The sequence below is a fragment of the Fonsecaea monophora genome, assembly GCF_001642475.1.
Source record: "Fonsecaea monophora strain CBS 269.37 chromosome Unknown Scaff2, whole genome shotgun sequence".
Lineage (NCBI taxonomy): Eukaryota > Fungi > Ascomycota > Eurotiomycetes > Chaetothyriales > Herpotrichiellaceae > Fonsecaea > Fonsecaea monophora.
The window spans coordinates 834,457-847,047 of record NW_019173933.1 but is presented as its reverse complement, the minus strand read 5'-3'; the positions used below and the strand labels follow the sequence as shown (position 1 = coordinate 847,047).

At 54.0% G+C, this 12,591-nt stretch overlaps 7 protein-coding genes across 7 annotated transcripts; 3 read left to right on the top strand and 4 right to left on the bottom strand.

The window, feature by feature from the left end:
* Positions 1 to 396: 396 nt before the first annotated feature.
* AYO21_00707 (hypothetical protein) lies at positions 397 to 1,234 on the bottom strand (the record flags this gene model as incomplete). The annotated part of the gene is made up of 2 exons (XM_022650697.1): positions 397 to 966; positions 1,025 to 1,234. The coding sequence occupies 2 exons, from the start codon at positions 1,232 to 1,234 to the stop codon at positions 397 to 399; spliced, it is 780 nt and encodes a 259-aa protein (XP_022517311.1).
* A 1,016-nt stretch (positions 1,235 to 2,250) lies between these two features.
* On the top strand, positions 2,251 to 3,288 carry AYO21_00706 (ribokinase; the record flags this gene model as incomplete). Its single annotated transcript, XM_022650696.1, has 1 exon — positions 2,251 to 3,288. One exon carries the CDS (start codon positions 2,251 to 2,253, stop codon positions 3,286 to 3,288), a length of 1,038 nt encoding a protein of 345 aa, XP_022517310.1.
* Positions 3,289 to 3,981: 693 nt separating this feature from the next.
* On the top strand, positions 3,982 to 5,214 carry AYO21_00705 (hypothetical protein; the record flags this gene model as incomplete). Its single annotated transcript, XM_022650695.1, has 2 exons — positions 3,982 to 4,394; positions 4,773 to 5,214. 2 exons carry the CDS (start codon positions 3,982 to 3,984, stop codon positions 5,212 to 5,214), a joined length of 855 nt encoding a protein of 284 aa, XP_022517309.1.
* A 673-nt stretch (positions 5,215 to 5,887) lies between these two features.
* AYO21_00704 (hypothetical protein) lies at positions 5,888 to 6,569 on the bottom strand (the record flags this gene model as incomplete). The annotated part of the gene is made up of 2 exons (XM_022650694.1): positions 5,888 to 6,037; positions 6,111 to 6,569. 2 exons carry the CDS (start codon positions 6,567 to 6,569, stop codon positions 5,888 to 5,890), a joined length of 609 nt encoding a protein of 202 aa, XP_022517308.1.
* Positions 6,570 to 7,688: 1,119 nt separating this feature from the next.
* On the top strand, positions 7,689 to 8,125 carry AYO21_00703 (hypothetical protein; the record flags this gene model as incomplete). The annotated part of the gene is made up of 2 exons (XM_022650693.1): positions 7,689 to 7,778; positions 7,886 to 8,125. 2 exons carry the CDS (start codon positions 7,689 to 7,691, stop codon positions 8,123 to 8,125), a joined length of 330 nt encoding a protein of 109 aa, XP_022517307.1.
* Positions 8,126 to 8,535: 410 nt separating this feature from the next.
* On the bottom strand, positions 8,536 to 10,275 carry AYO21_00702 (hypothetical protein; the record flags this gene model as incomplete). Its single annotated transcript, XM_022650692.1, has 1 exon — positions 8,536 to 10,275. The coding sequence occupies one exon, from the start codon at positions 10,273 to 10,275 to the stop codon at positions 8,536 to 8,538; it is 1,740 nt and encodes a 579-aa protein (XP_022517306.1).
* Positions 10,276 to 10,733: 458 nt separating this feature from the next.
* AYO21_00701 (thiamine thiazole synthase) lies at positions 10,734 to 11,777 on the bottom strand (the record flags this gene model as incomplete). Its single annotated transcript, XM_022650691.1, has 2 exons — positions 10,734 to 11,058; positions 11,113 to 11,777. The coding sequence occupies 2 exons, from the start codon at positions 11,775 to 11,777 to the stop codon at positions 10,734 to 10,736; spliced, it is 990 nt and encodes a 329-aa protein (XP_022517305.1).
* Positions 11,778 to 12,591: the final 814 nt, after the last annotated feature.

Sequence of the window (12,591 nt, the reverse complement as noted above, 5' to 3'; positions counted from 1 at the left end):
ATGTGTCCACGAAGGGGTGTCAGCGAGAGCCCGGTTTTGATACTGACCACGTGGACTCAATATGATACAATTCCTGCATGTACACACGCACGTAAAACGCAAGGAAGTGCATGTGCAACGAGCCCGGTGAGATATGTGTTTTGATTCTCCGATTTCGATCTCTTGCATGTCAGCAGTTTTCTGCTCAACATGTCCGAGTCAATTTCAGGTAAAGGGTTCAACTATCGCTCGGAAGGGCCGGACAACTGCGATCCGTGGGTCTTCTACCAATCGCTTTGGACCAAAACTGGGCCAATGCTATGTCTTGTCATCGTGATATGTCACTGTTGAGACATGAAGTTGACATTTGAAGACGGATCAGAATTCTATGGGGGTTCTGCTTGCCTACAGACAACATCACTGTATCTTTAACGACACGTTCTGCACAGGTCCAGCTGACGGTGATTTGAGACAAGTCTTCGATGCCATGACCTTTTCATGATACAGACTTCCATCCAACAGTCTCCTTACATCTTCCTTTCTCATGACGCCGTCTTCGGGCCAGATCAAGACCCAGGCAAATCCCCATTCGAACATGGCAGAAACTTGGCCAAAGAAGTCAAATGCCATCCTGGATCTCCTCAATCCGTGCCACAACTCCCACTTGGTCAAACCACCCTTCCCATCTCGGTCAAATTTTGAGAAGAAATCTTCCAATGGCTGTGGTCTATAGCGGCCCTCCGAATCAAACGTTCCTGTCCCACTGCCGTGCTTGTTCATGTATGCATTTTTCACCCATAGTCTGCAAAAAGGATCAGGAAGCCAACCAGGAACTGTGTTATACGATTGCACAGAATGGAGGAAGCCGGTGAAGAACAGAGAGGTGAGGATGGACCATTCAAACGAGCGACAAGTGCGGAAGGTGTCGCTGGGCCAAATGATTCCGTCGCCATCAGGATCGAAGAAGGAACAATGTTGCTCCAGCACCTGTTTGAGCCGACATTCAGCAAAGTCTTCTCGAGGTGGGCGAACGGAGACGACTTACGGTCTGATGTTGGTGTTTCTCTGCCCAACCATCCTTTACCGTACCCTGTGGTGCGTCAGATGTGGGAGCGTACGTGACCCGAACCACGCCAGAGTTCTCCAGCTGACACCCGACCGGTGGTGCATGCGCCTTGTAATTTTCTGTGATCGGAGCCTCTGGGATGGAAATTCGATGCATGGTTGTCGTAGGAGACTCGATGTATGGAGACATTATTTGCTAGAGAACAAGACCACCTAGACTGTTAGACAAACTCCTCAGAGGGATCAGGTCAGGGAAGATGCGACGTGTCATTCGACATGCGGGATATCATAAAGCCATTGGACCAAAGTGTTGACATCATGACTCTGTGTGTGGCGGTCCAAGCAGCTGGGGGACATTTAAATGTGTGCTCAAGGCTCTCGATCTTGCTCTCCAAGGTCGTTTCGTACAGGTATCCATAATGGCGCTGTCTTTTCGGCTTGGAAACAAATTATAAAAGAAGAAAAGACCAGACACGAACCGACAACAGGGTCAAGTTTACTTTGCGAGTGAGTGACTTACACACACCGATCTTCAGCCGTGCTTCCGCCAATCAGGAGCGAATGTTCCACGTCATGCCGATTGGCTCAAGTTGAGACACGGAAACAAGGAAAAAGAATCTCGTCTGACAGAGTTGATATTTTGTCTTTACCGTAGAAGAGGAGAGAAAGATGGCCTGGTCAGGCTGTCAGACTGAGACTGCCTGGTTTCCCCGTTACTTGCACGAATTGGTACGTACCTACGTACTGAAGCACTGCAGATGCTATCGTGCCAACTTGTTTCTCCTTTTTCCTTTACCCACAGCAGATCCTCGTTCAAAAGCTTTGCAAGCCAAAAACCTGAACTCACCTCCTTGGATATTCACTCCTTTGAGACACTGCACCGGCCGGTCCCAAGACCGTTGGTGACACGAGAAAAGCCAAGTGTCCAGAGTTGAAAAAGGACAGGAAAATCACCTAGTTGGCTGTCCTTCCTTTCCCCTTAGCTATAGTTTATCTCAACCTTCTCATGGGCAAAAGGAATCAGGTCACAAGCCGCGTTCGCAGAAGGGTTTTGGCTTCTTTGATACTCACACCGTTGCACTTCGTTCCGTCGAGCAAATAATTCTCCTGCAGCCTGACGCTGAGATCCAAAACCCGAGCGAGCGTCTTTGATTGCTTGCCATCATTCGGAGCCCGTGACACTGCGACACTCAGAGGAGCACCAACATGTCACGGCGACCGGTGATACGAGTCATCGGCTCTTTGAACATCGACTTCGTCACACGCACTCCACGTGTTCCAGGACCTGGGGAAACACTGACTGCGACGTCCATGACAGTCCACCCGGGCGGCAAAGGGTCAAATCAAGCGGTTGCATGTGGGAAAGCAGCATTCATTTCGCCGTCCTCGCAAGATGTCGTGGTCGAAATGATTGGCGCAGTTGGTGCTAATGATCCCTACTACGCCTCGCTCCTGAGACCTACGTTGGAGAAGAGCGGTGTGAGCACGGCTGGCGTCGAGGAGATGGAAGGGGTTCAGACGGGGACGGCGACCATCATTGTCGACGAGGGCTCCAACGGCGAAAACAGGATCCTAGTGGTTCCGGGAGCTAACGCGCAGGTACGTGACGTGGATAAGGTCTTCAAGACGGCGACAAAGGGTGGCGACCCGGACGTGGTGGTCATGCAGGGTGAAATCCCTCGCTCAACCGTGCTGGGACTCTTGGAGAGGTTCAACTCGACAGATTGCAAGACATGTGTCATTTTCAACCCTGCGCCCATGTTTCCGGAGGGAGTCCCGCTGGATGCACTCAAGGGCCTGGCTGTGCTGGTGGTCAATGAGACAGAGTGCCGGCAGCTCTTTGCATCGGTGGAGGAGCTGAAGACCGTTCGAGTTTCCGGACCGGACGAGCTCATGACCGAGGGGGAGCTCGACCGACTGACGAGCTACCTCCACGGCACGGCGAAAATACCCATCGTGGTGGTAACGCTCGGGTCGCAGGGGGTGTACTATTCATTCGAGGCGCCCGACTTACTTGACCGAGATCTGCTACCGGCCTTGAAAGTCGACCGAGTCGTCGACACGACGGGAGCTGGCGACACGTTTGTGGGATACTTTGCCACGGCGGTTGCGCGGCATCTCGCGCAAGCCATTCAACTGGATGATCTCAACGTTCGTGAGGCCGTCACAAGGGCGAACGAGGCTGCGGCGAAGTGTGTGCAGAGAAGTGGCGCGATGGACAGCATTCCCTTTGGATACGAATAGTTGCGAGCTACAGCATCTACATATCTCATGGACAATCCCCTGGGGGACTCGAGATTCCTGAGTCTGAGGGAGGAACCCGGCGGAGTCATGACTCTATAGCCAGACACTTGATGCACTACCCAAAACGGCATTCTAAAGCATTCTGTACGAGTACCTGAGATAGTTTCGCAAGACCCTCCCCGTACCCCAAGATGGAGATTGCTATCCGTGATTGTGATTGGTCAAGCCCGATAGCGAGGGAAGTTCGGATGAAGAATGCCTCGGAAAGGCTGGGTTGGCAAAAAGCCTCTGGTGGCCTTGGTTGCGTGTGTTGGGTGTGGGGGAAACCGAGGTTCCTGCCTAATTTATCCACTCGCCGAGTTATCTTAGTCTGGACCTGAGCCGACGGGACTGATGAGTTGAAGTCTCTCCTTGTGATGACCATTAATTTTTCTTGGATTCAAAGAGAAAAACAACCTCTCTTTCTTTTGGGAGTCAGTGTAAAACCAACCGAGTAAGTACAGCAAGCTTCCAGCTCAGATTCTTCTTTTCCCCTCGAGATCATCACTACCAGGAACCCATCCGGGATCATCTCACGCTCATACTCCTACCAGCTCTCCCGCATAGCAAAGAAAGTCCAAAGAGACCCCCGAACCCAACTCTTTCTCTATCCAAGGACTCAACATCCAAAAGCAAAAGCGACTTTGAGGAAAAATGTATCCCACCACGGCCAAAACCGAGATTCCCCCTCCCCCGCCCAACGAGTCGGTCCTCCTCTCGTTCCCGAAGCCCAACATCCTCCTCGTGACCATCAACCGCGTGCGGCAGATGAACTCGATCCCCTTTCCCGTGCACTGGCACATGCACCGCGTCTTTGACTGGTTCGACCGCGAGCCGACCCTGCGCGTGGCCATCATCACGGGTGCCGGGCCCAAGGCCTTCTGCGCTGGTCAGGACCTGATCGAGCTTGGGAAGCGCGATCCCAAGGAACTCGAGGAGAAGCCGTACCTGGCTATGCACCCGCCGTCGGGGTTTGCGGGCATCAGTCGTCGGACGGGCAAGAAGCCCATTGTCGCGGCGGTTAATGGGTATGCTTTGGGTGGAGGGTTTGAGATTGTTCTCAATTGGTGAGTTATGCTTTCTATTTTCTTTTCTTTTCCGATGTCAATGAGGGTTCTGTTTCTGGCTTTTTGTGGTGGTTCGGAGATTGGGTTGCATGGATGGGTGGATGGTTTGGATTGTTTTGGGTGGTGCTACACCTGTCGAGTATCCTCACTCGGAGTTTTCTGTGCTGTTCCACTTCCAACCTCTTGGTCCTCTGTCACGTATATCTTGAAGATTCAAGATCGAGGGACCCAAGGAACATGGAGACAGGGGGACAGACGCATGATCTATCGTCTGCCATCCCACCCCACCCCATCCCTTTCGTTACCACAGTCATCACCCTCCAAAACCCTTCTGTCCCCCAAACATACCACAGAAACACACACTAACCCACTACCAAGCGACCTGATCGTCGCTTCCCCCAAAGCCACCTTCGGTCTCCCTGAGACGCTGCGCGGCATCTACGCCGGCGCAGGCGGCCTCCCCCGGCTGGTGCGCAACGCGGGTCTCCCCATCGCGTCTGAGGTGTCGATGACCGGCCGTGTCCTCTCGGCCACCGAAGCGGTGCAGTACAACGTCGTCAACCGCGTGTCGGCGACGCACGAGTCGTGCGTGCCCGAGGCCATCGAGCTCGCCCAGAAGATCGCAGACATCTCGCCCGACGCCATCATCGTCACCCGCGCCGCGCTCCGCGAGACCTGGGAGACCGGCTCCGTCGAGCGCGGGTTCCAGCTCGTCGACGAACGACTCAAGAGAGGTCTGCACGAGAGTCCCAACTCCAAAGAGGGGTTGGCCGCGTTCCGTGAGAAGAGGAAGCCTGTCTGGACGGCCTCCAAGTTGTAATTCACCCCGAGGTGTCTGCCCCGGACGGACACGGAGCGGGTGGGTGTCCAGGAGGAGGCAGGGGAAGGCAGGTATAGGAAAGAAATGGAAGGATCTGAGCCGAACAAAAAGAGAGCGAGGGGAATTTTGAAGAGCCTGGTGTGTCGTCCGTGCAGCGTGGAGATCGCCCGAGGCTGAGACTGAGGCTGAGGATCGTGCCTGTTATATACCGCCTTTACAGTCTTGAGTCTTGTCCGTCTCTGTACTCTCACCCCATATAAATACAAGTATATCCATATATCCACCTATCCATCTATCTGTGTCTTTGTCTGTATACATCTATCTCCGCTTTAAGTTTGTGTCCTACGCTGCGCCATGCATGACATGTCACGGCATGCCACGACCCATAACACGATACGTACCAAAGACATGGAAATACCAATGAAAATGCCCCATGAGGGGAGCGGAAGGGAGTGCTTGGGACATAAACAACAGGACTGTTCTCTGGATGTGCCCTTAATCAACAGGTTTCTGTCAAACGTGTGCCAATTGACGTCTCAACCGTAACCATCCATCCCGAGGCATTACTGGTATTCGTCGATCATAAACTCATTCAGGATTGCCGGGTGTGTGCTATTTTCCATTCAGGACACACACTTCCCCCGTAGTAGTAGCGTTTCCCCGTGAATCGACGTCAGATGTTCATGAGACTAATATAAACACCCCATGCCAAACCTGCCAAACCCCCGACAAACATCCTGTGTTCCACAGGGACCACGACGAGATTGAGGAGTGTGACGACGGGCCAGAACTTGTAGCCTGCGATGAGCATTGGGAAGAAGTCCTGAAACAACCCGGTCAGACATTCATTCCTGTTGCACTGGGAGGAATAAAACCGCCGAGGATTTCAGACTCACCTTCTGGATGGTGGCTATTATGTAGCTCAGACCCTCGCCCCGCAGCAAGTTGATCATGATGATGAACCAGATGGTGTTCAACGACGCCCCAATGGTCTGATCCAGAACGAACTTGGCAATTGTATTGGTAACGGAAAGAGACTCCTTTTCCTTCTTGCTCGGTGCGCCATCATTCTTCTCTTTCTTTTTCTCCCTCGTGTCCATAACCTCGTCGCTTCTTGCAGGATTCGTGGGGAAATTCCTCTCCAGAGCTAACTGCCACTTGTAGTTCGGTGGGGTGGTGACGACGGCGATAATGATAAAGTGCACGAGCGCGACTGGATCGATGTACGGCCCGCCGCTACCACGATAGGCTCTTAGGATCTGAGCGAGGGTGTTTGACACGGCGCTCATGATGGCGCCCTCGAGGGTGACGCGCAGCAGACGCGACGACCCGGGGGAGGAAGTGGCTTCGGACATGGTGGACTGTGGCGGGGAGGATTGGATTGGAGAGATCCTTTTGAGAGACACGTTTAGAAATTATATTCTGTTCTGTAGAGGAATGTTAGGGTAGATAGGCAAGGAAAACTGTGTTTCGCTTTCCCCTGTTCGCCGTTTGACTCCCTGTCGGAAGATTCTGCCTGCGTTTATTCTCACTACTGGCGTTCATGTCAATATCGAGGAAGCTGCGAGTTATCCGTCTCTCAAAACCACGAAACTCAAGGTAAGCAGAAGGAAACACGGAGACGATGAAACAGCGGCCTGAGGGTCTTTTCTTGATCGATTTCTCGTCTCGAAACATTCCACGAAAGCCACGTGTCAGGTTGCGCAGGCGAAGCCGAATCCGAGTCCGGGGGCACAAGTTCTGGACAAAATCCTTGTATGTGTGTGTGTGCAAGCATGGAGCAGCAATGTCACCTTGACCTTTTCCCTTCCCACCAGATGTCCATCAAATTCGGCCTAAATTCTGGCGAGGCCCGGTAGAAACAAAGCAGGAACGCAGTTAATTCAATTCCCGCATGTTTTTTGTGCTATTGGGGAAGAAATCATCAGTAGCGGGGGGAGTTTCCCGCCGGGTTTCCGCTGAGGGGGAATTACAGGCCCTTCTGAAGGTAAAGTGCTTTATCCGGAATTCCCCGGTCAATTATTCACCTCTCAGCTACCAATGCTCTTCTTCTCCAGCCAGGTAGGTCTGCTCCGACTTTGTCGTCTTGCTGAGCGTACAGAGCGAGAGACGGAAAAGAAAATCCAGGAGCTTCCAGACCATCCCACTCGGTGCCATCCATGCACCCAGCCATGGCTCTGTGGCTGAGAAGCTATCCAGCCAAGGTAATTGATCGACCAGGCTACGTCGTGTGCCTTGCAGATGTGACTTCACAGTGACGTTATCAGCTTTCGGACGGATTCTCCGTACCCAATAGTGCTTCGAAAGGTATTGGTGATGCTGAGGCTCAAGGGAAATATAGACCCGATGAGGGCACGAGATCTGCTCCTGAGAACTCTGTATCCAACTCACTGTGAACAAAACCAAAGTTTGAAGACAAAAGATAGAGCAATTACTATTCACAACCCATAAAACCTCACCTCAAACACTTCAAGATGCCTCGAGGAGCAGAATTTGACGACGGAAAGCCTCAGTCAGACAACCCCGTCGAGGCTGGACACGACATCATCCACGGAGGTTCAAAGGTAGGATCACCCAATACCCTTCCCCCGAGTCACCGTCTCTTCATTCCACCACACCCCAATCACAATATGACATATTACTGACATCCAATCTCTCCTGTCCCGTACAGTCCACAGCCGAAGCCGAACTCTCTGGCCCAAAGAAAGCCGCCCCTCTCCCAGAAGGCATGGACGAGATGAACGACCGCACCCTCAGCGGCGGAGCCGCCCCCGGACATCAGAGTGGAAAAGGGGGAAACGGGCCCCGGACAACAGGCGAACACACGGGATTGGGTGGTCACAAGGACCTAGGCACGGCCGATCCGCATCCCAAGGACTTGAAGGATGACAAGCAGCCCGGCGGAAGTTGAATTAGAAGAGAGAGAGAGAAGAAAAAGCACTCGACATACACACATACTCACCTACGAAGGACCGACGGACGGACGATCAGATACTAGGTAATGATTGACCATATTGGGTGGGATAGGTGGGATGATAAAACACAAAGGATCTGGCAGATATATATTCTTCTATTTTATGGAGCCCATCTCCTGATGTTTGGAAAGACAGAAAAGCTGTCCGCCCACCCCATCCCCCAAGTTGCCATGGTGTCGTGTGTCCAAGTACGAGGTTCAGTCCAGTCCAACCCGCAGAGTCTATGTATGAGTGTAGCAAATGCCACGATAGATAATATCAAAATACACCCCGCATTGTACAACATGCACGCACTGCACTGCACGCGCTACACCCAGCCCCAAAACTTCTGTCCATGTGTGCCATGCTAACTGGCGACCGCCTCCCTCGAAAGGGCCGGCGACAGACCATTTTGCATGGTCTCTTCGTCGCTGTCGTGGGCGCCTTCTTCGTCCTTGACGACTTCGGGGCTCGTCCACCCGGTGCCGGCCTGCACGAGTAACATGCCGATAGTCCAGACGCCGCCGACCATGTAGATTGTGCTGAGGGCCTGTTCGTAGCCGGAGAGGGCGACTTCCTTGTCCACGCCGGTCAGGCGCTGGACGAGGATCGGCGTGCCCACGAGCTGGCGGATCAAGGCGGCCTTGTCGGGCGTGACGGGGAGGCCGCGGTCCTCGAACCCGCGCGTCAGGGCGCGCTGCAGTGTGCGCAGGAACAGGCCGCCCGTGACGGAGGAGCCGAACGAGCCGGACAGGCTGCGGAACATGGCGTTGAGGGGGATCACGATGACGTGCGTCGCCGGGTGCGTCAGGTGCAGGACGTGCGCGAGCGAGTAGTTGAGCAGGGCGCCGACGATCAGCCCGTTCAGGAACAGCACGCCCAGGTACAGGTAGATGTTGGACGTCGGGGTCGAGATCCACGACACGGTGAACATGGACAGCGCGAACAGCACGAACGTCACGAGGCACGCGATGTAGAACGACCCCGTCCGTCGGATGTGCAGCCATCCGGCCAGCAGGCCGCCGAGGCCGAAGCCCAGGTTCGTCGGGATCAGTGTCAATCCGGCTTTGGTCTGCGGCCAGCCGCGCAGCGTGAGCACGTACGTCGGCGTGTAGAACAGCACCCCCCACCGCGCCGTCATGACGCCGACGGTCGCGATGCCCGTGAGGATGTTCCCCCGCGATTTCAGCACGGACACAGGCACGATGGGTTGGCTGGCCCAGGTGGCCTCGACGAGGAGGAAGAGGACGAAGGACGCGAGCGAGAGGATGATCGGGGTGATCTGGACCTGTGGCGACGAGAGACTGTAGAGGAGGAGCACGACGGCGGCGATGATGGTGAGCACGCCCAAGTAGTCGATCTGCGACAGTTTCTTGGCCAGCGTCTCCGAAGACGGTCCCGCAGTCGCGGCCGTCTTGGGCTTGGGGATGGCGAAGAACGCCACCGTCACCGCGGACAGGGCAAAGGGGATCTGCAGCCAGAAGACGGCGCGCCAGCCGACCAGCGGTTCGAGCGCGCCGGCAATAATAGCTCCACAGGCCACGCCGGTCGTGTAGCCGGTGTTGATGCAGCCGAAGAAGAGACCCCGTCGGCGGGCGCTGGTCAGCTCGGTGACCAGGATGAAAGCCACGGGGGTGATGGAGGCACTTCCGATGCCCGTGACGACTCGACCGGCGAGAAACATGGCCAGCGACTTGGCCCGGGAGGTGAGTAGCAGACCGGCAGTCTGGACAATGACCGAGGCTAGCAGGTAGACTCGGGGGGTGAAGATGGCGCAGAGTCGGCCCGCCACCGGCGTGATGCTCGTGATGGCGATGAGGTACGCCGACGTGAACCAGCTGACTTCGCTGGAGACTTTGAGGTCTGTCGCAATTGGGGATTGGATCGTGGTGATGAGCGAGACATTGTTGGTCAGGATGAAGATGAGGACCCAGACGGAGACGCAGATGAGAAAGCCGCGCAGAGTAGAGAGGCCGTCGGCAGGTCTGGGAGCGACGGGCACGGAATCTCGCTGTTCCTCTGGGTGACTTTCTATCGAAGTGACGGTGGCGTTGGAGGAAGAGGATAAGAGAGGCGTCCTCTCGGAACCGACATTGTCGTCCGTCATTGGGGGTCTATAGAGCTCCTCGAGCTCAAATGGAGGGTGATGTTCAGTGTAGCGACATGAGAGATGTATTTACGACAAAGCGAAATGACAACGAAAAAAGGGAAATGATGGAATACTACTCGGTGTTATGTTTACGCAATTGTCAATCAAGCCCAACCAGCCAGCCATAGTATGACAAGTCGAGATGCTGACAAAACAAGCATCTGGGATCGTCGGATGTCGGTCGCAGCCTCGACGGGGGAAACTCAAGCGAAAAACTGGCGGATTTGTTGCTTTGCCGAAGATTGTCATCCAATGAAATTATCGAAACAGATGTCACCAATATAGAACGATATGAGGCGATATAGACTCATGGATGGCATTCTGGGATATTTATCTGAATGAGCGACGGGAGGCTTGTGTTTCTGCGCCTCTTGTTCTTCTCTGCCATTTGTGCTGCACCGACGTGTGCTTCTCCTTTACTCGGCACACTCGGCTTTTCTCGTCTCAAAGATCTTCAGAGCCTCCTCGGCAGCCTTGACGCCGCTCAGGACCATGGCCCCAAAGGTAGGTCCCATGCGGTTGGCTCCGTCCAGTTCACTCAATTCCATTCCGCCCATGATCAAACCTGGCGACACCTCACGCGTGCCCTTGACAATGGCGTCTTCGGCACGGTTCATATCGAGGGCGCGCATGCCGCCCAGCTTCTCAATGGCGTTCATGCTGACCAGACGTTTGGCACAGAACGCGCCGAATGGTCCATCGTGGCCAGTGGTACTGATAACGAGAGGGGCATTGATAGTGCTAGACTCTCATCAGCATGGCTGAAACAATCAATTAAGTCTTGTGAAAACTCACTTGGGATCCATGCAGCTGTGGTTATCGTGGTGCAAGGTGACCAAAGTCCAGTTGGTGACGACGCCGACCACTCTGACACCTCCATCAGCGGATGGACGGGTGACCAGGTCCTCAACACAGGTAGCATTGAACAGCTTGACGTTGGGCATGGCCAAAACCTTGCTCATCAGCGTCGACATAAAGAGGGCCGCGTGCTTGACAACCACATAGTTGCCCTCGTCCTCATACGGCACGCCGATGTCGTTCAAAAAGGCTTCGGCGGGTTTGCGAAGAACCATGGCCGAGAAGAGCTGACCACCTAGCCAGCAGCCACCTCCAGGGCTGACAGAGGCCTCGATGATAGCAATCTTGAGGTCTGGTCTTGCCTTGGCCAGTGTGTAAGCGGTAGAAAGCCCGCAAGAGCCTGCACCGACAATGACCACGTCCGACTCGGCATAGCGGTCAAGATCGGCAAAATAGCGTCGGGTCATGGCGCGAGAGACCTGGGACTCGCGGATGGGTGCAAACTTGAAGGCATCCCATTTGTCGCCGAATTGTTCAAGAAGATTGTTATGTTCGCCAGCGGCCTTCAAGGCTACCTTTGTGGTTCCGACGGCGCCTTCTTTCAGCTCTTTGGTGCCATTGTAGGCATCAAACTCGTTGAAGGTGGCAATTGGTGGAGACATTTTATAAGTCCTGCATCGTGTTAGGCGGGAGCTCTCAGCGGCGTCTGGGGGAAAAGAGGGAGAGATCGCATAATCCTTTCGCTGGTATTATCCAGATCAAGTTAAACCGTATGATCTCAGAACGCGACTTTCTGGACCCAGCAAGTGAACTGCTATCTCCAGATCCACAGGGGAAGGACCTGGTTGGATGGCAGAAAGATCTTGCTGGGAGGGACAGAAAAGTCGCGAACACCGGTTCATGCGCAGACATCCTCATGTCTGTGAATAAGTTGTACCTTGACCATGATGGCTCTTGACCGAGCGAGACGAAAGCATGCCAATCTCCATCTTTTCTCAAGTGAGATTTACTTGGAAGAGTGATGGACTGCAAGAGTCGACCTGGAGGTGTCAGCACGGAGTTCAAGTAGTAGTAAAGGGAAGAATCGGAGGGGAGCGGAATACTTCAAAAGTGTGACAGATCTGGTGTCCAGCTAGGAGACTTTGGATAGAACTTGCAGGATTGCAATATGACACAGAAAGCCGTGAGAGGGAGATAATGATTGAAAAAGTTGTTGGGGGAAGAATAGCAATCACCTCATTGATCCGGGATTTATATAGGAAAATCCGGAAGCAGAAACCAAGAAAAGGAGGGGCAAGGCGAGGGGCAGGTGGATCTTCTTTCCTCTCATTATCGCAACCCGTTATCGGTGTCGGAAGAAGACGCCGTCGCAATTGGCTCGAGAGAAAAACACCAAACCACTTACCAAGAACTCCATTAGTAGCTCCCAAGCTCCTTACGTGTGAGGATCTGCATTTGTTTCCCACAGACCGAGCC